At 42.2% G+C, this 23,922-nt stretch overlaps 1 protein-coding gene and 1 pseudogene across 3 annotated transcripts; both read right to left on the bottom strand.

The window, feature by feature from the left end:
- Positions 1–3,747: 3,747 nt before the first annotated feature.
- LOC114783469 (alpha-amylase 1-like) lies at positions 3,748–9,746 on the bottom strand (annotated as a pseudogene).
- Positions 9,747–10,712: 966 nt separating this feature from the next.
- On the bottom strand, positions 10,713–23,507 carry rnpc3 (RNA-binding region (RNP1, RRM) containing 3). Of its 3 annotated transcripts, none has more exons than XM_028967677.1 (16): positions 23,443–23,507; positions 21,390–21,549; positions 21,258–21,305; positions 21,040–21,149; positions 20,794–20,874; positions 18,602–18,713; positions 17,809–17,877; positions 16,278–16,423; positions 15,900–16,022; positions 15,065–15,180; positions 12,783–12,950; positions 12,348–12,442; positions 12,206–12,264; positions 11,983–12,115; positions 11,630–11,707; positions 10,713–11,122 (listed from the first exon to the last, which is right to left on the bottom strand). In XM_028967677.1, exons 2-15 carry the CDS (start codon positions 21,543–21,545, stop codon positions 11,639–11,641), a joined length of 1,485 nt encoding a protein of 494 aa, XP_028823510.1. In that variant the 5' UTR covers positions 21,546–21,549; positions 23,443–23,507; the 3' UTR covers positions 10,713–11,122; positions 11,630–11,638. The 3 variants fall into 3 exon arrangements, with proteins under 3 accessions (XP_028823510.1, XP_028823516.1, XP_028823522.1); XM_028967683.1 differs by having other exon boundaries at positions 11,635–11,707; XM_028967689.1 differs by having other exon boundaries at positions 12,783–12,947.
- Between the last annotated feature and the right edge of the window lie 415 nt (positions 23,508–23,922).

Raw genomic sequence — 23,922 nt, 5'->3', positions numbered from 1 at the left:
ATCACGCCCTGAGACTTTTCCAATTATGAAAAATGAGTGAGTAAGAAATGTAGCTTATGTCACTCTATACATATAGGTATATCTATGTTTCAGTGTTTGTTACACCATCTATCATGTGGCAGATTATCACTTTCCCATGTGACCAGTAAACCATGATAAATGTCTCTAACAAACATGAATTCCACAGAAACCCTTAAAATTCAAAATCCAGACCTGGTTAAACCAGGAAAGGACTCCAGTGGAGCTGGAGCCTATCCCAGCAACAACATGCACAAGCTCCAAGATTCACAAAAACCCACCAGGGCCCTTTAGCATCACCAACTTCATGTTTTGGACTGGGAGGAAACCACTGAGTCAAACTCTACTCAGAGTGCAGCCAGGCCGAGACCCAGGGTTCCAGGCAACAGTCAAAATTGAGCAAAACAGCCCCTCTTCCCAAAAATGTCACTGCAGATCTGCATTGAGTCGTGTGCAAAAATGTCTCGCTGTGAGAAAGATCAATAAGCAGATGATGAATTTGGGTTTCATAATGAAACAGTTGAACTAGCCTTGGGGGGGCATTTCACCCAGTTGTGGCTCTGTGCAGTGCTTAGCTTTCCAATAATTGTCTTTATTGGAATGTCTCATGCCAGACGTTGGATCAAAATCTCATTGCATCTTTCATGGCCAGCGACAAATCAAAAAGAAAGGGAGCAAATAACTGTTTGGGGTACTGTAAACAGATTGCAACACAGATTCTCTGGCCCTCGATGGCAAACTGCTTTGAGTGTTTACATCATCGATGAGTAATTAAAGGACTTAGGTCCCATAGAGAGGGGCTTAACAAGACCCTAAATAACCCCTATCTGACAATGGCTTCCATTAATTGCTCTTGATTCAAGGATTAAAACGTAATGCCACTGGCCAGCTCACATTAGGATGGCGAAAGAAGGGACCAATTCCAAACCGCAGGTGAGGAACGCGTCTTTGTTCTGAGAAAGCTGGATATGGAATTGGCATGAAAGTGAAATACTGTGATGCCACCTGTTCCTCTGGATCCGGTACATTTGTCACTTGCCCTGCCTCCTCGTTCGGCTGTTCCTGCTGTAGCTCCATCGCTAGTTGTTTTGGGTCGTTTTGATTCTGCTGCTCCAGTAGGCCATTTTATTGTAGCACCTTTGCTGTGCTGATGGGCTCGTCAGAAACTCTTCCTTCACTTCTGGTCCAGATGGGTGAGTCTGCCCCTGGTTAAACGGGTTTGGGTCAGTCTGTCCTGAGGTCACTAGACTGGTCTTTTATATATTGGCTGTGTTATTAGAATGATACCTCCTTTTAAAGAACACGAGGGAGATAAATATTTTATTCATTTTGAAAGAGTTGCTGTGACTTTGAAATGGCCGATCGATGTTTGAACCTTGTTATTGCAATCTGTTTTGACAGGAAAAAGCACACTCAATTTTTTCCGCTTTGACAGTACAACAAAGTTCTGATTATGGGTTTGTGAAAGCCGCTATTTTACCTGCATATGAGCTGGTCCCTGAGAGATTTGTGGGCTTTGGAAAATGGACAGAGTTACGTTTGTCGGAGAGAAAGAGAGTGCCTTAGCATTTACACACAGCGTGCACATACTAAGGAACAAATTTGAATTCTTTTGGAAGAATTTAAAAACTGTATTCCCCCCCCAAAAAAATTGCGATGTACCTCAGATAGTTACCACTTTGGCGGAGGTGAGCTGATGAGTTTGTACTTATTCAGTCACCTCTTCCTCCTCCACCTTCAACCTCCCAGTTCGTGCCAGGTTTGGAGAATTCCAAGCAGGATCAATAATCATCCAAAAGTGAGGCACACACTTTCTTTTTTTCATTATTTAGAAATAAATATTCTATAAAATCTTGACCATAGTGCACTGCATTGTGCTTTCCCCACACATATTTGTTCAAATCCCCATTACCCCAAGGCCGGAATGTAGCACCCAACAAGAGTGGAATTCAGGTCGTATCACCAGTCTTCGCTTTCCCAAAATCTCAGGGAAACGGGCGCAATGAATTTTGCATGGAGTCATCCATCAGAATGGAGTCATCCACCAGAATTACTGATGTCACTTCAATATTAAATCTCCTGGGACTAGCCATCCAATGGTAGTGAGAAGCTATACTATGGTGTTTAAATGGCAGGGTCACCATTATATGTCCGAAAAATCTGCACAATTTTCAAAAATATCTTTTTAATTTACACACTGATGTATTCACAACTCATAAACTAATGGTAATCATTAGTGTTTGTATATGCACAGCATGGCACAGAACATGCTTGAGCAGACATGATGTCAACAGTGTTGACATTTACATAAAACACATAGACATATTCAAGACACATTCAGCTGTTCATAATGGTCCTGACATTCAACATTCGACAGTTATCAATGAAACAGAATATAACTCCCCACCCCGGGCTCCACCTGCTTGGAGGTTTGCATGCGTCTGGCAACGTGAGTGAAATGATGACTATTTCTTTTGAAAATACACCCTCAAGCAACTGAGAAATTGACTCCCTGAAAAGTGGCATGTTTTAAGACTGAAATATTTCACATGAATGGTCTGAATTCACACACACAAACACACACACACACACTCTGCAGGAAAACTTTACACACATGCAGGCTCCATTTGGTACTCTGGGTACAGGCCAAACAGACATCCAGTCTGGAACAGTCCAGCTTTGGTTCTGCTAAAGGTAAGAGGCTCTAGATGTACATCTCGACTGCAGATTTGGACCCCCATCCACTCCCCGAACCCCCAGCCATCTTTCTGCTGAGTCAGGCCCCCACTGGGGGTCAGGATAAAGGCCCTCAGTGCATATGAGACCGATTGCAGCACAGCTCTGCAGGGGTTTTAAACGTGAAGGCCCGGCTTAGCAGCATTAAGAGTCACGCAGCCAACATCTTCAGCCTGCTTGGCATGCTGCTGGAGGCAGCGGGACACTGGTGTGATGTGTTAAGTCACAAAGAGCCTCTGTGGGAGAACACTCTTTACACATTCCGATCACCGTCCGGCCATCCAAGGCTCAGAGAGATCCGGACCCTGGGATTTATACATTTATCTGAGACGGGCCTCTGCTCCTTTCTGGAACCATAAATTCTTTTACAGCCCTCGCACAAATGCCACTGTGGGGAATAAGCAAGGTTACTGGAGATAAGACAAGCTTGAGAATTTTGGCTGGAGAAGCGGACGAGAGGGGAGAGTAATGAGACGAGTTGCCGCTGCCGTCCCCTGTGCAAGCTGCTGGACTGATCGCTTAGACAATACATTAACATGATGTGCCTTTCAAGGTTCTTTGTAGGCATACAGTAATGCCCAAACATAATGTAGTTCGCCCGTGCATTTATCTAAAGGCTGGGAAAAACATTATATCAATCACAATATTTTGGACAATTTTGATCAGATTAACAAATCCAGCTGCAGAATGACATGGTTTCATATTGTCATGACTTTGGGTGCGACGGGAATGAAGCGAAGGAGCAGGACATTATGGGAACAAAGGATTTATGGAGTCCTTACCAATCCAGCCTAATTGGTTTAAGATGGAATTGATCAGGACTTCTTCATCACACATATGAATGTGTATGTTGTACATTGCCAGGGGCAGCGGTGGCTTTGCAGTTAAGTAAGCGGCCCCATAATCAGAAGGTTGCCTGTTCGAATCCCGAGCCGCCAAGGTGCCACTGAGCAAAGCACCGTCCCCACACTTTGCTGCCCACTGTTCACCAAGAGTGATGGTTAAATGCATAGGACACATTTCGTTGTGTGAACTGCAGTGTTTCACAATGACAATCCCTTCACTTTCATTGCATTTATTTATATATTGTGTTTTCTTGTTCATATACAGTATGTCTGTACATATTGCCCTTTATACAAAAGTCTGCTAATGGCTATTTACTCTTTTCCAAGTTTGAGCTAATTGTATTATTTTCACTGATGACCTGCTCTACTATGTGGTCATTAATTTTCAAAATTTGCAAATAAGATGTGCAGGACAATAACAAAGCAACACAGGTGTCACTATGCTGACCTCCTGCCCTAAGAGCATTCTAATCTTTTTTTTCTCTGTCCCACTGCTATCAATTGTAGATTATCCACAGCATAAGCAATTTCCCCAGAAGTTAAGATGCATCCCTACCACAGAATTTCCAGGGTGAGCAAACTGATGACCTTGGTAGTAATTCTTATCACCAAAATTAAGCATGTATTATTCAAATGAATTACTTCACTTCAGGTTTAAACGGCACTCATTCGGACAACTTCATAAAACTTGCAGGAACTAAATTCATGAAATATGTATACTGAAGCCATCACTTGCTGGATAATGAATAAGCATACCTTGGAAGTGACACATTTACTATGCCCTGATTATAGAGCTGTCATTTATATGACCAGGAGATTGTCAGGATGCTGATATACTGTTCAAACACCTAGTGCAAAAATAATAGTATGTAATTCTAGCTATTGCAGATACTATGCACATACAATGTTTATATCCAATGTTTTTTTTTTTTTGTTTTGTTTTTTTTTTGCAAATCTTAAATATATGATTGTTTCAACATTCACTAATAGATTGAGAAGAGCACTCCAATGAGTAACACACTCTCACCTTATAAGCCACACGGAATAATTTCATTTGATGCAGCATGTACTAAATTACTGATCCCTTTTTTTGCAGGGGATCTGAAAAGGACAGAAATAATGTGGCGTTGGTGAATCACAATTCAAACACTTCTCTGCAGGCAGAGAACTTCAATATTTGATCACAGTTTAGACTCTGTGTGGATGGCAATAAGGGGATCGTGCTCAGAAGGCTTGATCGTAAAACGAGCTCTTCCATCCAGCCCTACGGCGATCCGCTTGCCAGTGCACTTCCTCCCTCTCTGCTGGCCTGAGATCACATCGCAGTAGACCCCAGCAGCCATGCTCGTTTTGTAGGATGACATCCAAAGTGCTAATATTCAGATGTCTTTTGTCATATATACAATAATAAACACATTTGATGAATTCTGTGTAATAAGTGACAATTATCTCATTCTCTTATTCTATTCTCCTTAAGTCTATTAAATATACATATTTGTTAATGACTTTAAACTGCCAGTTTGACCTGAATATAAAACAGTTTGCAAAACCAACTGATGGTAAATATGATATTTTGTAACATGTATATTAATTTATCTAGAAAAAGGGGGTTCCTCTGTTATTTGGGGTAATTTTATATTTGGGCCATTATTATTATTGGACTTTCCTGTAATGTCATGGCATTTCATGGGATAAAAGTCTTACCAGACATCTTTATTGATTACAATGAAGCCACGGTCACCATGCCCAAATGCAATTTGGTTTTCTCCATTGTCCCACCAGTTTACTAATGGCTGCCCATCTACAATATTGCAGAACGCAACCATATTCCTAAACGTAAAGAGGAAAGTGGGGAAGGAAGCATGAAACACATTCAACCCTGACTGGACGGTTAAATTAGATCGTGGTATATGTCAATATTTAAACCAATATTAAACCAATATTTAATTTATCCTACAAATGGAATTGATGAACATGAATGGTTGGCAAGAGAGGGAATGGCGTGTTGCCTTAATCACCTGATCTGATGCCATCTGTGTTCACACCCCCACCCACCCCCACAAGTGCCATCAGGGTTGATGGGCACAGGCTTGGTGGAGCCGTCAGGGTAGCTGGGGGGGACCCATCCAGTTGTTCTGATCCTGACAGAGAGAAAGAAATACAGAGGAATGTACACCCAGGAGAAAAGAGGAGAGGAGACAGTTTTGCGCTGGCGTGACAACGACAGCACAATCTGGAAAAGCCATAGTTGGAAGTGCTTCTGAAAGTGTTGCAAGTGCTTCACATCGGTGCCTGAAGCAGGGCAGGACACCCTCCAGACTGCGCCTGTACTCCACAGTGTTTACTTATTTATCTGCGTCTGACACGTCCTGTCCCAACAGAGGCCAGAGAAGAGATGTCTTTTACCGCCACCCACCTCTCCCTCCGCTATTTGCCGATCCCAGCGGTAGCTTGACATCACTCTGGTAACTCCATAAGGGCGTGCCAGCATGAAGGCCACAGCCATTCTGTACAATCTGTGGACAGTACTTGCAAATTCATAAGTTGGGTTTAATTGCTTTTAGAAATACTCCTAGTATGATCTCTGCATCTATAATGAGGTGTGAAATAAAAGATGCGCCGGTGTTTTAACTAGTTGGATAGTCATGTATTGGGGAACGGTACAGTAATTCTTGCTCGCTGAGCTACCTTGGCTCCCAAAAGGTGAGAATGGATGCCCCTCCAGCTCCATGCCCTCTCTGGTTGTCGTGGTTACACCAGGCCTTTTTCAGAAGGCATCAGTGCACAGCTTTCTCTCCAAGTCCTGCAATACAAGACTTGCTAAAATAAATTTGTCCAACAAATCGAGTCCAGGTCTTTCAGAAACTGCTGGAAAGAGGTTGTGTATGCTCAATGCTGGTTTCCTCATATACGATGCACTTCCAAGAAGCGTGACTTACTTAAGGTCAGCCAGCTTGTCTCCATTCCATCTGCAGATGATGGCTCCCAGCACAGCACCATATTTGAACTCGGTGACATGGCCATGTCCAAAGTATTCACTGCATTTTACTGGTTCTCCACCGAGGTCAATGACCTCAAAAAAAAAAATTTCTTTTTTTTTTAGTGTGTGACTTTTGGAATGGTCTTTAATCGTGGCATACTACAAAACAACAACAGCTTTAATTACTTTAATTCCTTTCCTGTTGGTATTGCATGCCCCTTTGAACTTACTTCCTGGCAAATGAAGGGTCTGGAACCTTCAGGAAACCATTTCATATTGAGGTTGTGCAATTTGCCATAGATGGCCTTGAGGTCCTCCGGCCACCCTGATGTTGGCCACCCCCATGCCGATGAGGGAGTTCATATATTCGGCCACCTTGTCCCGCACATGCCGCTTATCGTGGGCCAAGTCGAGCAGCCCCAGCAGGCGGCAGTTCCGCACCCGCAGAGTACCCATCATCGGTTATGTGCAAATAACATCTGAGATTTCATTTCGTTCAAGAAGAAACATTCACCCTTCCAGGGGAGAAGGGGAAAAAAAATAAAACAGATCTATTTCCATCTGTGTCCAACTGTATTCACAAGCGGAGATCTTCCATCTTCTCCCCAAATCATACCTGATAAATGTCCTGGTAATTCTCAATATTTCCACTGGCGGACGTGCATTTGTCATCATTGAAGTGGGGAGTTGAGTAGGGCACAGATGGGAACTCCTCTTTGCTGGCATTGAAGTACGATCCACAGGTCGAGCGTCTGCCCCCCCCCCCACTTGATGCACACATATGATTGATGACCACATCTGCATAGATCTTTACCTGCAGAAGACACATGTAGCCTCATTACCATATTCATACTGCACATCTCCTAAATACCACAACAGTTACACCAAAAAGGCAAAGGAATAAACAAGCCAAAGGTTATGTCAATGAACATTAGTATTGCTCCCTAATAAATTCCATAACCCAGACTTTAATACCCATGGGAGCCGGAAAATATTTTCTTTTTTTAAAAATAGTGACATACTTTGTCATACAGATGGGTCACAATTTAAAGAGAAGGTCAAAACACAGTGTCTCAAAAGGATGTTGGGCACAAAAGACCACCATTGTTTCTTTTCGTATGGTGGTGGACGATGTGTCCAAAATCTGTTGAGCCGGATCTGGTGAATAAAGGTCACATTATGTGCTTAAACGTGACGCTCATGTCAGGTGGATGTGGTACGGTCTTCCAGAGTGACAACTGTGAATGTGATATTCTACACAGTTGTAAAATTCTACCCTTCAGTGGAAAGAAAGTACAGTCAAACATCCTATTCAAGGATTTGTCAACAATCTGCATGCTTAATAGAAATTACTGCATCATTTTTGTTAAAAAAAAAAAAACAACAACAACAATCTGCTCAAGCCCAACACTGTTGCATCTGGAGATCATGTCCCTCAACTCCTGCTCTGTTCCAGATCTGGAGCACAACTTATAGCTGATGGGCTGGTATCTCTCCCACCAGGGTCTGTGTGGTTCCTCCACTACAATGCTCTCATTGGGTGGAGAAATCTGATAAAGACACACAAATGTTACACCTTAATCAGATGTATTTTTTTGCGCCTAGTAACAGGATGCAAAAATGTCATAATACAATAGAGAAATAATTATATATATATATATATATATATATAGATAGATAGATAGAGAGAGAGAGAGAGAGGGTGCTGACTACCACAATAATACAGAGCCACTTCAGAATTTGCTATTCATTCCCCGTACACTGACCTGTACTGCATCAAACCCACAGGGCGCTAGGTAACGTTCACATTCTTCAGCTATGTCAAGCCAGCGCCACTCAAACAAATGGACAATTGCTGTTCCTCCGGGTTTCTTACTTGAGTGATAGAGAGAGAGAGACCAAGACCAAGAGCCAGTAAACACAATCTGGAATTAACCTGGCCACAGAAATGCAACAGAACAAATACTATACTACCTATAAATCAATTAACAATACACACCCACATGTCGTATTTCCATAAGGTCATATTTTTTTGCAGTGAAAGGTTCTCAAATTTGATCAGAAACACTGTCCAGGTATTCTTCATGTTGTAAAAGATTATGGTAGCTGAAAGTGGCTGCCAATGAATGGAATATTTGCAGAAAGAATCTGATAGTTTCCAGTTCACAAATTTTCTTCAATTATCATAGTACAGTTGAAAGCAGTTGCATTGATTAAGGAAGCATTTCAATTGTCCTTCTGAAGACTAGTTGTGTATCTGTTGAATCAGTAAATGTAGCTTCCTTTAACGTTTGCTACGGTAGTGTGTTTATTAGGTAAAATTGCAATCAATTAATAAAAAAATTGATTTTACAAATACAGTACAGGCCAAAAGTTTGTACACACCTTCTCATTCAATGTGTTTTCTTTATTTTCATGACCATTTACATTGGTAGATTCTCACTGAAGGCATCAAAACTATGAATGAACACATGTGGAGTTATGTACTTAACAAAAAAGGTGAAATAACTGAAAACATGTTTTATATTCTAGTTTCTTTGCTCTGATTACTGCTTTACACACTCTTGGCATTCTCTCGATGAGCTTCAAGAGGTCGTCACCTGAAATGGTCTTGAAGGAGTTCCCATAGGTGTTTAGCACTTGTTGGTCCCTTTGCCTTCACTCTGCGGTCCAGCTCACCCCAAACCATCTCGACTGGGTTCAGGTCCGGTGTCTGTGGAGGCCAGGTCTCCACTTTTTGTTAAGTACATAACTCCACATGTGTTCATTCATAGTGTTGATGCCTTCAGTGAGAATCTACCAATGTAAATGGTCATGAAAATAAAGAAAACACATTGAATGAGAAGTTCAAACTGAGAAGTGTTCAAACCTTTGGCCTGTACTGTACATGACTCTGAAAACAGAGACATGATATGAACCCAGAATAAAAATGCAGTCTACCAAACATCTCACCTTCATCCTGTTTCCTCCACTCCTCCCCAGACTCACGCAGACACAATGTGGGTCAGTTTGTTTTCGAGAGCAGCAGCTGCAGTTGTTCTGCAGTTGTCACGGCAAGCCCCGGACCGGGGGGTGGGGGGTGGCGCTGTTTCTGCTCAGTTCCCATCCGACCAAACGCAATCTGTGGGGGGAGACGCATGCTAACAAGTTCCCCACCAACTGCTACAAATTCGTGGGTCTGTTCGTTTGGCCGATAAACATTCGTAATTTGTAAGCGGGAGATGTGGCGTATGAACATGTTGAAATGCGTGAGACTTGAGAGCACTGATCATTGCAAGATGATATAATATATAATAATATAATAACACACACACACACAGATAGCAAGATATATTTATTGAGCTGTCTCAACAGCTGAAGTCTCAACTTGATACACATTCTTATATTTGAATCTTAAGGTCACGGGCAGGCGTACAACTGTATATAAACACGTCCTCAGTGTCGCACTCGCCCCTGAACGAAAGCACTTTTCACACTCCGCAGGTCTAAACATGTCTCACTCGCCGTACACCCTACAAAGAACCCGGGTCAGCCCAGACCAATGGGGTTCAGAGAGCAAAAGCATAAAAAGCAGCCTCCGCCAGATCAAGGCCAGCTTTTCAGCCGTGGCCATTTTCCCCCGGATTTCTTTCTCTCTTTTGTTTATTTGTTTTTCATTGGCTATTCCCTCCCCGCTTTCGCAGGACCGACGCGGCCATCTGTTGCGTGGCATCTGAAAGCAGAGATGGATTTCAGATGACAAGCAAGCTCAAATTCACACTCCATCAGACAGCTGTCCTATCGCCATCGCAACACCATGGAAAACCCAGATGAACTGGCGTACATGACTCAAATGACACATGGTCTCAGGCAGGGTTTTTTAAAACATTTTTATTTATAAAAAAAAAAAAAAAAAAAAAAAAAAAACACTATTTACATAGATCTTCAGTCTTCATTCATGAAGGGTTCATCACGAGGTCTGGAAGCAGATACGGCACAAAAAAATACATCAGATTCACAGGCGTGTCAGTGGAAACAAACTAGATGTGGTGATATTTTATTATCAAATCATAACGCTACATATCAAAACAAAAACTATTCTAAAATATCATTTTAGTAATAGCTTTTATTCATAATTCTTTTAAGATTTTTTATTTTTTTACATCCTAGGATTAAAGGTGCAGTATATAACATCTAAATATCAGTTGAGGTGATAACCAAGCTGAATTCTCAATGGGTTAATCCTGGTCCGTCCTATGGAAACATGACGACTTGTGGTTAACTGCACCTTCAGCCTCTATAGTCTGAGTAGGGGCAGCCTCCAATGGTTCTCTATGCTATTGCATCTTGCAGACACTTAGTGATAATTTCATACATTATGTAAACGACGGTTGTTCCCGTTTTTTTTTTTTTTTTTTCTCGTGATTAAAGCAATGTATAGACAGGTCCAGTCAGATGCAAATGTTAACTAAACAAGTAGGGGTGTTTTAAAAGGATATGTTAGCATTAGAAGGATACATTTGCTGATTGGCCGCAATAGAAGTCTGTTACTTGTGATCAATCTCTTGAAAGAATAAAAAAAATGAAACAAAATGAAAAAATACAAACAACAAATGTACTTCAAAATTATATTACATTGTTGGCAAAAATGAATTTTATGAATTGTGTCTGATCTACAGTACAGGCCAAATGTTTGGACACACCTTCTCATTCAATGTTTTTTCTATATTTTCATGACCATTTACATTGGTAGATTCTCACTGAAGGCATCAAGTGCTAAACACCTCTGGGAACTCCTTCAAGACTGTTGGAAAACCATTTCAGGTGACGACCTCTTGAAGGTCATCAAGAGAAGAGTGTGCAAAGCAGTAATCAGAGCAAAGAAACTAGAATATAAAACATTTTCAGTACATAACGCCACATGTGTTCATTCAAAAGGTTGATGCCTTCAGTGAGAATCTACCAATGTAAATGGTCATGAAAATAAAGAAAAACACATTGAATGAAAAGGTGTCCAAACGTGAGGCTTGTATGTTGACTGCATTTTTGCTCATTCAACAGCAAAACTTACCTCACCATTCTACTGCCTCTTCCCTCCTTTCTTTGACTCTGCTGCATCCGGTTTAGGTTTCGCTGAGCGAGCAAATTGCTGATCTTTGCATTAAGGTTAATTTCACGAGAAGAGAAAATTCACTCAGATTGACGAGCAGTGAAGTCTGTTGATATGCAGATTTGTCTTCAGCACTAAGGCAGCAGAACATTCTCATTAACACAGATGGATACTCTTACACTCAAATTACACCAATGCTTATATGAGTTAAAGACTCAAGAGGTCTAATTTGAGAGATTTTTGTTTAAGGTTACCAGTATTTTTAAAATGTGAAAAAATAGCTGTTTACAGCTATCAAATGCCATCAAGGATACCACAATGAGGGGCTTGTCGTGTAGTACATATCCATTGGTGTCCCTCAAGGCCCGCTCTGCACTTTTCTCACTGGGGAGGCCAATGAAGGCTTGACCTTTCATTCTTCCCTCCTTCATTAAAACGATATCAAACCTGCAAAAAAGGAACAGTGACATTCAGTCAGCTGGAATTTCAAACACCTGCTGTGACAGTCACTTTCCCCATCTAAATATCAAACCTTACATGTTCCTCTCAGCCTCTGATGTGACGTTGATGTATCGCCCATAGATGTATTTCAAGTCCTATAGCAGAAAAGTAAGGGTTAGACGTGTTTAAGCCTGGCTTAATTTTTTTCTTTCTTGAGGCAGTCACAACACACACTTACTTTTTCCTCAACTTGCTTAGATATGTTCTTCACGTAAAGTCTGCAGGTTGCTTCTCCGGGTTCATAATTTTTAAACACAGACATCCTTTTTATCTCTGTTTTAGAAAGAAAGATGTGGAACATAGGCCAATGCAAAATGATTAGCAAGGGAGTTCTTGCATCAAAGAAATGCCAAAAAAAAAAAAAAGTCCTAAACACGTATCAGTATTGAATGCTACAGAATTTAAAACAAACAAAATACACTGAGTGAAACACTCATATGACACATTTACAAATGTAAATGGGCTCCTTACAATGACAGGAGCGGCTCTGAATCAAATATTAATCTCCTGTTGAAACCTCAGAGGTCGTCTGAGGCACAAACTTGCAAGTGTGGATATTTTATTCTGTCTGATGTAGCATGTTTGTGTTCAATACAGCACAAGTGTTTCACACCTTCTCTTGAGAGCCGGCCCTTCTCCAGCTCTTTCCTGGAGATGAAGTCAGATGGGATGTCGTCGTCTTCCTCGCCATCTTCCTCCTGTGGAGGGGCCTGGGCTGTGGGATAGAGCTTGCCAAACCCATCAGTGGTTTCATCAGTGACTGCCTCATGTTCCTCTTCTTCTATAAGGAAAAAGTGTGCATGGAGGGAAACAGAACATTTATTTAAGAAACACTGTATGATATTTAAAAAAACGATATATGCGAGCTGACCAAAATACTGGAATATTGGGGATTATTGCTAGACACCTAGACAGAAAAATCCAAGAGATGTATCCTGTGATGTATTCCATGTTTAGAGATCAGTACACTAATTTAGATCATACTATGGCCCTCTATTGCATTTGACTGGTTCTGACCCCATTTTGTTATGTTCACATTGTTGTATGTGTACACATATTTACTGTATTTGTGTCGCTGCACAGCACCTTGCACTGCAAACCTTTTGTCAGAAAATACAAATACAACAGAAATTTCACTGTAGTGGTAGCACGAGACTGAGTGAGCTGTGGCAAAAAGGTTTGCAGTGTCTGTCAGCGTAGTGTCCAGAGCATGGAGGTGCTACCAGGAGACAGGCCAGTACGTGGGAGGCTGTAGGAGGACAATCCAGCTGCAGGACTGCTAGCTCTTCCTTTGTGCAAGGAGCGCTGCCAGACCTCCAGCAGGCCACAAATGTGCATGTGTCTGCTCAAACGGTCAGAAACTGACTCAATGAGGGTGGCATGAGGGCCCGACATGCAAAGGTGGGGGTTGCACTTACAGCCCAACGCCAAGCATTATGTTTGGCATTTGCCAGAGAATGCAAAGATTGGCAAAATTGCCAGTAGCGGCCTGTGCTCTTCACAGATGAAGGCAGGTTCACACTGAGCACATGTGACAGACGTGACTTAAGTCTGCAGATGCCCTGGAAAACGTTCTCCAGCATGACCGGTTTGGCAGTGGGTCAGTAATGGTGTGGGGTGGCATTTCTTTGGTCAATGCCATGTGCCCGCCAGAGGTAGCCTGACTGCCATTAGGTACTGAGATGAGATCCTTAGACCCCTTGTGAGCCAAACACACTACTGAGCCTCATTTTGACTTGTTTTAAGGAAATTACATCAAAGTTGGATAAACCTGTAGTGTGTTTTTCCACTTTAAATTTTGAGTTTGACTCCAAATCCAGACCTCCATGGGTTGATAAATTTTATTTCCATTGAAAATTGTGTGATTGTGCTGTCAGCACATTCAACTATGTAAAGAACAAAGAATTAAATAAGAATATTTCATTCATTCAGATGTAAGATGTCTTATTTTTGTGTTCCCTTTATTTTTTGAGCAGTGTAGTTATGTGTGTGCGGGTGTGTGATTGCCGACAAGTCTCAAGGCAAGGGTGGGACTTCAAGCTGTGGGTGATAATGAACACAGTTCGTTTCTATAAATCTCTGCGCAAACAGCTCTACTGCATGTGCAGCCAAGCCCACTGTCCCAGGATGACATCAGAGACGAGCTGCCACTTCCGAGCGGACTGCCGCATGCTCGTAGGTAATACACAAACATGCCCATTCCCCGTTCTTGGCTCGACAAAGAAGGAACCGTCATCTGGCAGACAGCGCGCAGACGAGATTCTGACGCACGAGAGGAATTACAGGGGAGCCGGCAGCCCGCGCAAATCCTCTGGAAACGCACGCCGCAGATCTGTGGTTGCGTGTGTGTCGGAGCAGAAAGGCACGGGCCGCGCTGATAAATTCTCCTCCGAGAACTTAGATCCGTTTTCAAATTATCCTACTCCTTATCACAGCCTGCCCTCCTCACTTCATTTCAATGCTTGTTTATCAGCCCAAAACAAAATGGATGGAAAAAAAAAAAAAAAAAAAACCTGGGAAAAAATGAGCTCGTGTCATTCTGGTTGACATGCGAACAAGGGGGAAAAACAGAAGGAAGAAATGCTTCCTGAATAATTTTATAAAATCCCCCCCCCCCAAAGTCTAGCCTTGAGCGTAAGTGCACTCATGTTTAAAAGTTCAAAATTAAAAGTTCTGCTTAGTGGCACAGTCACCTGCTTTGGCTCAATGCTCCTACGTCTAGGTGGAGTGGGGATGGGGGCACGTGGTATTTTCACTCCGACTGAGTCCCAACTCTCAGGGCTAATTGGAATGTTAATTAAACCGCTCGTCTCCAGGTACAGTCTGGAACCCCGGTGTCTGCGAAGTGGGCCCAGGGAGCCAGGTGTACCGAGGAGCTGCGCCACAGAGACTTACCTTGCTGGTCCTGGCCGGCGGACACCTCAGCGGGGATGTGGAGCTCGATCTTTTTAGTCCCCAGTGTCTGTGGCTGATCAAACACGTCACAGGGCTGCAGTGTCTGGGCAGGGGTGCTGAGGGATGGAGACACCATGACCATGATATTAAACTTCCAGCAAAACTATTTCACCACATCCCTCTATTTCAGCTTAATTTGTGAAATATTTGGTCTGGACCACTTCCTATAAAGTAATATGTTATATCAGACAAATCCTATAAACATGATATTATTATACATATAGTATTAAACATTTATTATGTGAGGACAACTCATGCGATGGACACTTGTCATGGGTTAGGTGTCAGCCATGCTGCAGACAACAAAAATAAACAAAAAGTGAGCACAGACATGGTGTTTTTCCACTAAAATTGAAGTAAATCCCTACACACTCAAGGTTAGAACACACGGTGCTTACACAAATACAGAGATCAATCAGCAGACTCAGATTTATGCAAACAATGAATGACTGACATACTATGATCCACATTTTGGAACACTGAATGCAAATGCCTACTAGTGCACTGTGCAGCCCGTTCTTTCTCAATCTAGCTTTCATCTCCACAGGGTGCCATTTATATTTTGCACCGGCACAGTTCAACAGAGAAAACAGAACGATCCATTGGTATTTTAACAGACAACCTGCATTCTTCTATTCAATCTTGCTAGATACAGAGGACTGGTGTAATATGCAAGCAAAGATAATGAAAGAGAACAGAATTTTGTTGACACCAGCCCAACCTGTGCAGGGGGTGTGAGAGGGACAGATAGACATGCATGGATGGGAGAGGCTACCTGTGAGATTCGGGTTTGGGAGTGTACAGAAGGTCTTTCAGCTTTGGCTTCTTTCTCTGAGCGGATGACTTCGTTCGTGCAGGACGTTTGCATGGCTGGTTCAGACCAATCACTCTGAGTATTCTTAACAAAAAAAAAAAAAAAAAATTAATACATCTAATGTCTTGTCTCTTTACCCTTTACAACTTCTCGTTTTTGTTAAGGATGCTCCGTGCAAAACTCCAATTTGAAAAAGCTAACAAAGATAGAGATGGTACATGACTAAATTTCGACAGACAATCTGTATTTTGTTTCAGCGTGAGCAGACATTGCCTGGGGCTGCAGAATGGTGCAGACGAACTCGGGACAAAACTAATGGAAGTCTGTTTTCACACACACCTCTCCTTTTCCTCATCATCCTCGCTCTCATACTCCGACTCTTCCTCGCTCCCATCCAACCCTTCCTCAGGCAAGGGAGGGTTCTCTGGAGGATAAGGCGGGGGCATGGGTACCATCGCAATAGGTGGTGTGGGGAACAGGTCAAACTGAATATGGACAATTAAAAAGCAGTTTTAAACAAAAATAAGGCTAACAGTACCGGGCACACAATATTGGCAAATATGTAAAATCAGGTAAAAACCTAACTGCCTTTCCAAGATTTGTTAAAGCATCTGAACACTAATTACCAAAAATGATGACTTATATCAGACTATGATTATCACTTGCCAAAAGAGCTTCCAGACCTGTTTGCTTATTTGAGTTAAACAGTTTCATGTGGTCTGCAAATTATGTTTGCATTAATTGATACATGTTTTCTCACATTTGGATAAATGTTTGTTTGGGACCCAACCACTCAAACATAAAAAAAAAAAAATCAACCTCTCCTCCAGCTTGGTTTGAGCGCCTGTTTTGATGCTTTGTTTCTTTTGGTTGCACGATAACTAATCGTTTCTGCAGCGGCTCGTGGAGCGTCACTTTCCTGCTCCACTCTGGCCACTCTGCTGGGGGGCAGCGCAAGATGGTTTTTAGCCACGCATCCCATAGGAAACAATGGGATTCAGAATGCAGTGGCATGCTGGAGATTTACATTTACATTATCCAGAGCGACTTACAGTCAGTAGTTACAGGGACAGTCTCCCTGGAGCAACTTAGGGTTAAGTGTCTTGCTCAGGGACACAATGGTAGTAAGTGGGATTCATAGGCGAGTGTGTTACCCACTAGGCTACTACACAACCCACAAGATGATTGGTCTGTGAAGGCCTTTACAGCACTCAGTGTGAATGGTCCTGTAGGGCTGTGGTATAGTGGACCCCAACATATCTAGTGTCAATCAGAACAAGTAAGAGATTGTGTTTACACCATTAAAAGGTCCCATGACAATTTTATTTAAATAGGTCTTAATGTTGTATATGAAGTCTCTTTCCAAAATTCACCCATGGTGTGGAATGGCTGTAGCCACTGTGAGCCAGTCCCACTCTGAGATTTCGCCAGGATGCATTGTTTGTGTGTGTGTAGCTTTAAGGAAGAGAGTGGCCTACAGAAGTTGTGGGGGCACCATTCATAAACCACAATGTTTGGCGCAGGTTTTAAGCTAATTCTGTGTGTTTCTGATCAGTCATAACAGGGTACTGTGTGGAATTTGAGGAAGGACTAAGCAAATAACCCTTTATAAAGAAGAACGCCTATTAATATCTTAACCACCTTGAAAGCTAGATCAATCAAGAATGAATGTGAATGTCAGAATATATCAGTCCATTTTTATGCAAAGTTGTAATGGAATTGCAGATCCATGTAAATGAGTAGCTTTTCCAGCTGTAAAAATAAGGGTGAATTTGGCATTATACACTTAAAAAGCCAGATTTCATGCTGCCTAAGGTAATACAGCTTGCTTGACAAACACTCATACTCTGCAACACGACTGTGGTCTTACCACGGGTGGTCTGGGCGTAATGGGGCCAAACGGACAAGGCAAGTTCATCTTGTTCATCAAGTGCAGCACCTGAGAAAGCAAGAGTGTGGAATTAACAGAGGGTGTGATGAAAGACAGGTGCAGAAGCAAGAAGAAACAAGGTAGGAGAGAGATCAGAAGTTCCCATCAGAGAGGCTCATTACGGATGCCCAGTGGCGAGGAATGTGCGTTGAAGGCCGGGCACAGCAGGGAATCGTACGTGCTGGATTTCAGCACCTGCTGTTGGGCATCGGTTCGACACAAACAGTAATTGTGACCTCGCCTCCATATGCAACACAGATTGCAGGGAAACAACAGATCTGGGGCATTTAGGTTAGTGAGTGACGGCCGGGGTATCTGAGAAATTTGCGTTGCTGGGGAGTGGAGAACCAGGCGCTTCAACAACCCAACAGCACCACCCGCAGGCTGCAGATAAAACCAAGAAAAAGCTAGAAAAAAAATGGGAAATTATGCCTTGAACGAAAAAGTTAATTATTTATGCTCTCTACTGAAAACCTCAATCAAAATATTTTCCATTTGATCTTTCTAAAGCTTGATTTGGGTAAAAAAAAAAAAAATCACCTGCTGACCAATAACGAAGGCAAAACCTGCATTCTTTGGAAAAACTCATTTATTTTTCACTCTCATTTATGTGACTTTATTCTCTTTTAAATACATTAACATCCTTTGACACAAGAAGCCATCATCCTGAGAAATCATCATCCGTTCTATGTACAAGCCGATGAATTCGTGCTGAGGACCAGGTCGCACTTACTTGAACGTAAAACTTAGGCACGCTCAGAAGGGCATGTGCGATGTTTGTCAGAACCCCGCTGGAGGGGGGCGGGAAGAGGTACTTCAGCGAGGGGTTGATTTGAAATTTCAGCCTGTGGAGAAACACAATATAGTGTAATGTACACAGGAAAAAAGGGGCGCGCGCACCCCCCCCCCCCCAAAAAAAAAAAACAACCCCGGTGACAAACTGCACCAATATGGTGAGGCATAAATATGTAAGTAGGTAGCTGTAATGGTTGACTTTCCACCTTCTCTCTCATGCTGTGTTTGAGGAGAATGTCAATCTGCCTGTGCCGAAAGAAACTCAATAGCAGGAGTGGAGAGGTGGAAAAAGTGTACAATCGTAGCATCTATTCAGGCTGTGGACTGCTGCGGCATTAAAAAAAAAGAAAAAAAAAAATTCTTCTCACAGAGCCTTTTTGTGGGCCGTAACCGAGGCCGGGGGTGAGCACATTACAATCCCCTAGCCTGCTGTGTTTGGTAGGGCTGCGTGTGCTATCTGTTCACTAAAATAAGACAGTCGTCGGGCCGACCGGCTATGTATTACGGGGGTGCAGCTGGACATCCCCTCTACTTAGCACGCTGACTAGAACACCACACCTGTTTTTGAAAAAGGCAAGCAGGGGAAAAGAATAGAATTTATTACATTCTGATGCACTCCCCCCCCTACTTTGTAGCTGACCTGCAGTTTACACAAAGTCTAAATAAGACTTAGTACATGTGTAATGTTGGTTATGGTCAAATCTAATTACACTGCAAAAAAATGTGTCTACACACTACACTTAATATATTTTGGTGGCGGGTTGTATGTTGGCAACATCAACAAACTTTAATGATGGTTTAGGCAGTTTAAAAAGGGAGGAGCCTGTTCACTCTTTAGTGACATTTGCAAACACTCACTGTGGCAAGTATTATTTAGCCTCAGTAGTGAAGCGAATGTGATTTTTGTTCACACAGCAAGCACAACACACGATGCACACAAGAAAATGTGTCCTCTGCTTTTAACCGATCACCCTTGGTGAGCACTGAGCAGCCATGAAAGGGGATTGTTTGGGGCAGTGTGTGGGGACTCAGTCGAAACGCGACCTTCCGATTATGGGTCCGTTTCCTTACCCACTAGGCCACCACTGCCCCAAGGCAATTCACTACCCCCAAAAGGGACCTTATTGGAACCTTGGAGATTCAATATTTGAACCCGCAACCCTTTGGTTAGTCTGCTTCCTTAAAGCCACCATGCCCTCTGAATGTCCCATAAATGGAAGACTGTTTAATAAGACAAATAAGTTGTCTGTATGTATACTTGCTCAATAGCCTGACCATTTCAAGTTCCATTTGGCACGGAGGAAGGGTAATTAAATGGAATAACATGTAGTCAAGTTGTCCAGTGACTGAAGGTGAGTTGACTACTACTCAATGTGGAATTATATCTTAGCCCAGAGCGTCTTTATCAAAGGCCACCTGGTGCCGGCACATGGCAGGAGCAGACGTGCTGTCAGAGCGGAGCAGCCAGCCCCAGACGGGGCCACGTAATTGGACATGAGACTGCTGGTGACAGCCGCTCGCTGACTCTCCATCAACCCCTGGGCAATGCAGGAGCCTGGAGGACAACATGAGCCGGCACTGACACCACGCTTAGATGGCCCCAGAATGAGTGTGTGTGTGTGAGTGACGCCAGGGTTTAGACATGCAAACACTAAATAAAAAAATAATTAATTATTTGAGGAGAGTTACATAGACAACACACACAGAGAGCGAGAGAGAGAACACCTTTTCATTTCTGTACTTTATAAAAGGCATCCACAATGAACAGTAAAAGTTTTCCTTCTAGTCCTCTGCTTAGATAGCGACCAATGCTTGTCATTCTGACCATGACTCCATTTTTATTTCAGCTGCTTTAGCACTAGGGACTAATACACAACCGTTTTCTGTTATGCTCAATACACTAGAATCAGGTACCTATGGGTTCATTAAAGTGTACTAACAGGAACCGTAAGAGAACTTTTAAAACTGAACTGGAATACAACAGAGTGGGGCAAACTAGTTCAAAAGTTGGCTGAACTTTTTCAGTGGAAAGGCAAAATACACACTTGAATTCAGGGATTAGGTCCAGAATGCCAGAATACACACATAAACACACAAACACAGAGACAGACAGTAAATAAAGTTACCCACCCGAGCTTTGGAGCTATACCAGTCTCTATGAGAGGAATGTTCTCCTGTGGTCTCCCTTTCTTCTGCTGGCCATTGGAGGCGCTGGAGCAATAAAATGACAGACGGCAATGGGGACTTCCTGCCACATTTGTGCTAAAGTCTGAAAACAAACAGCCTTTCCGACCATATGGCCTTCTTTCTAGCATGGACATACAATGGATATATTTCCATCTGCTCAGAATAAATTGCTTTAATAACAGCACGTACCTGTTGGCTATGGGTGGGTTTTTCAGGACAATAACATTTTCCTGATCTTTGGCAAACTCGACTACTAATGTGTGACCGAGAAGCTTCATCTGATGGAGTCTGGTCAGGGCCTTCAGTGAATAAGGAAGAGACGAGCTGCATTATTTATTATGAATGCAAATGTATAATTCATAATTTCACATTAAATAAAAAGGTAATTAACTGTGATGCACAAGTACCTTTGCTGCTGAACCCTCGCTGTCAAAACTGGCAAATGCTGTGTGTTTCTGGAAAAGACATCACCAGATGATTTTAGAGAATACAAGTCAGAAGCGGTGGACAGGTTATTTTTATTTTGTTAACAGACAGACCAGGGCTCCTTTATCAGACATGATGCGGACACATGTCGCCCCAAAGTACTTCAGAAAGTCTTCCTTCTCATCTCTGGTCAATTCCGCAGGGAGATGTCGAACAATTAGCGTCCGAATCTGTTTTGGCTGGGCTTTGACGTCTTCTGGGTCCGCCATTTTGCTATGAAGAAGGGAAATATCACAAATGAGACATCAGAATAATGTCTCAGGCCTAGGGATCATGTTTATACCATGAACTCCATAAACAGGCGATGCTTATTGCATAAACGCTGATTACAAATAGATTGGAAACTGTTTTATTTACGAATTGCAAGATCCTCAGCATCTGGCTGACGAAATGCTTTGAAAGGCCTTGATGTCCTGTTTACTGCCACAACGAAAGAGGCTGCAAAACTGGTGCAAACCACTGAGATTCTCAATGAAACTGGCATGACAGACTAGAATTTGTCAGGCCTGTTCTCACTCAAATCTCAGTCCAGCACAAGCTTTGCTCAGATGCACAGAAGAAGACATTGACGCTATTATTTTGTCAAGCCTACAGACATAAAGTGGTGACGTGGACATTCAGCTTCTGTGGTGTCCACAACGTCCAAACAAAGTGTCTCAATGGAAATATTAAACAATCAGATTTAATTTATGCTGAAGAAGTTGTTGCAGGCAACAGATCTGCAACAGTAAAGCATCCATGAGCACAAATACAATGTGAAGTAATTAAATACAGGGTTATTACATGTTTGTAAAAGAATATCCATAACTTTTCCATTACTCTAAGGCAAATTTTCATTGCCATACGTTCTTTGTACTTTTAAACGTTGTAGTTATAAAACGTAGAAAAACAGTTCCTGTAAGACTGCACGAGAAACATGTACCTCAGGTTATACATTAAATTTCAATGACTTTTCCAAGACTTTATATGTTCATTCCAAAACTTTTTTCAAGGCCTGGACAATCCTCTTTTCAAACTCCATCACTTTTCCAGGTTATTCATGACCGTAGAAACCCTGTATATACAGTACAGGCCAAAAGTTTGGACAGACCTTCTCGTTCAATGTGTTTATTTTCATGACCATGTACATTGGTAGATTCTCACTGAATGAACATGTGGAGTTATGTACTTATGGGTGGTAGTAGTCTAGTGGGTAACACACTCGCCTGTGAACGAGAAGATCCGGGTTCGAATCTCACTTACTACCATTGAGTCCCTGAGCAAGACACTTAACCCTAAATTGTAAGTCGCTCTGGATAAGGGCGTCTGATAAATGCTGTAAAATGTAAATGTACTTAAAAAATGGTGAAATAACTGAAAACATATTTTATATTCTAATGTCTTCAAAATAGCCGCCCTTTGTTCTGATTACTGCTTTGCACACTCTTGGCATTCTCTCGATGAGCTTCAAGAGGTCGTCACCTGAAATGGTTTTCACCATTCAGGGCTTCACACTGTGGTCCAGGTCACCCCAAATCATCTCAATTAGGTTCAGGTCTGGTGATTGTAGAGGTCAGGTCTCCACTTTTTGTTAAGTACATAACTCCACATGTTTTCATGTATAGTTTTGATGCCTTCAGTGAGAATCTACCAATGTAAATGGTCATGAAAATAAACAAAACACATTGAATGAGAAGGTGTGTCCAAACTTTTGCCATGTACTGTAATAATCACTTTCAAACCTGAAGCTAAGGTGACGATTTAAGGGAACGCAGGGAACCTTACCAGTGATGTTTGGCGATATTTCTTTGCCCTAAAGACCTATAATAAGATCGCCCTGTGTATAATCTTCAAAGAGGCAACTGTTTAAGAACGATTATTAATGTCGGCCACGTTTATTATGCACTGAATGAAAGAAGGACGTTCCTTTCCCTTTCCCTCGAAGCTTAGAAACAAAAGCTAAATGTTGCTCAACACGCAACGTTAACAAATTCAGGGCCGCGACCAAAACTAACAGCGACCAAACTGCGCACATACCCGTCGCCACTACACGAATAACACACTTCACCTCCAATTCACATGGTTTCGTTACAAAAAATACAAAAAAAAAAAGCATTCGTTTCGTACCTTTTTCCTTCCCGGTGGCAAGCGTGGGCGGGACCTGGCCGTACACAGTTTCCGCCTTTTTGACTTCTGATTGGATGGCATGACCTTCCCTTCTACTATTGGCTTAATTTTGGTGTCAATCACAGAACTATTTAACCGGCTTCCGGAAAGCAGTTTTTTTAAACTGGTGACCAATAGATGTCACTGTTTGCAAACTAAAAAAGCCTCTAGGTCAGTCTGTCACTCACATGTTGAGGCCGAGTTCATAAATCCTTCATAAAATCTTCATGCAACTTCTGCATTGTTGCTTTTTATTGTGTATTTTTCAATAAGATTGCTTTTATTAAAACTGATCTAAGGTGAGCATGACAAGTATTTCAAGACAGTTTACATTGATTGAAAAAAATTACCAATTCCTGCTTATTGGTCAGTTTCAAAGAAAACAGAAGCATCACTTACCTCAATGCATTGTGGGTCGTCTAGTCAGGTTAACATAGGGAT

This window comes from Denticeps clupeoides, chromosome 2, assembly GCF_900700375.1.
Source record: "Denticeps clupeoides chromosome 2, fDenClu1.1, whole genome shotgun sequence".
Lineage (NCBI taxonomy): Eukaryota > Metazoa > Chordata > Actinopteri > Clupeiformes > Denticipitidae > Denticeps > Denticeps clupeoides.
This window is presented reverse-complemented; position numbering and strand designations above follow the sequence as displayed.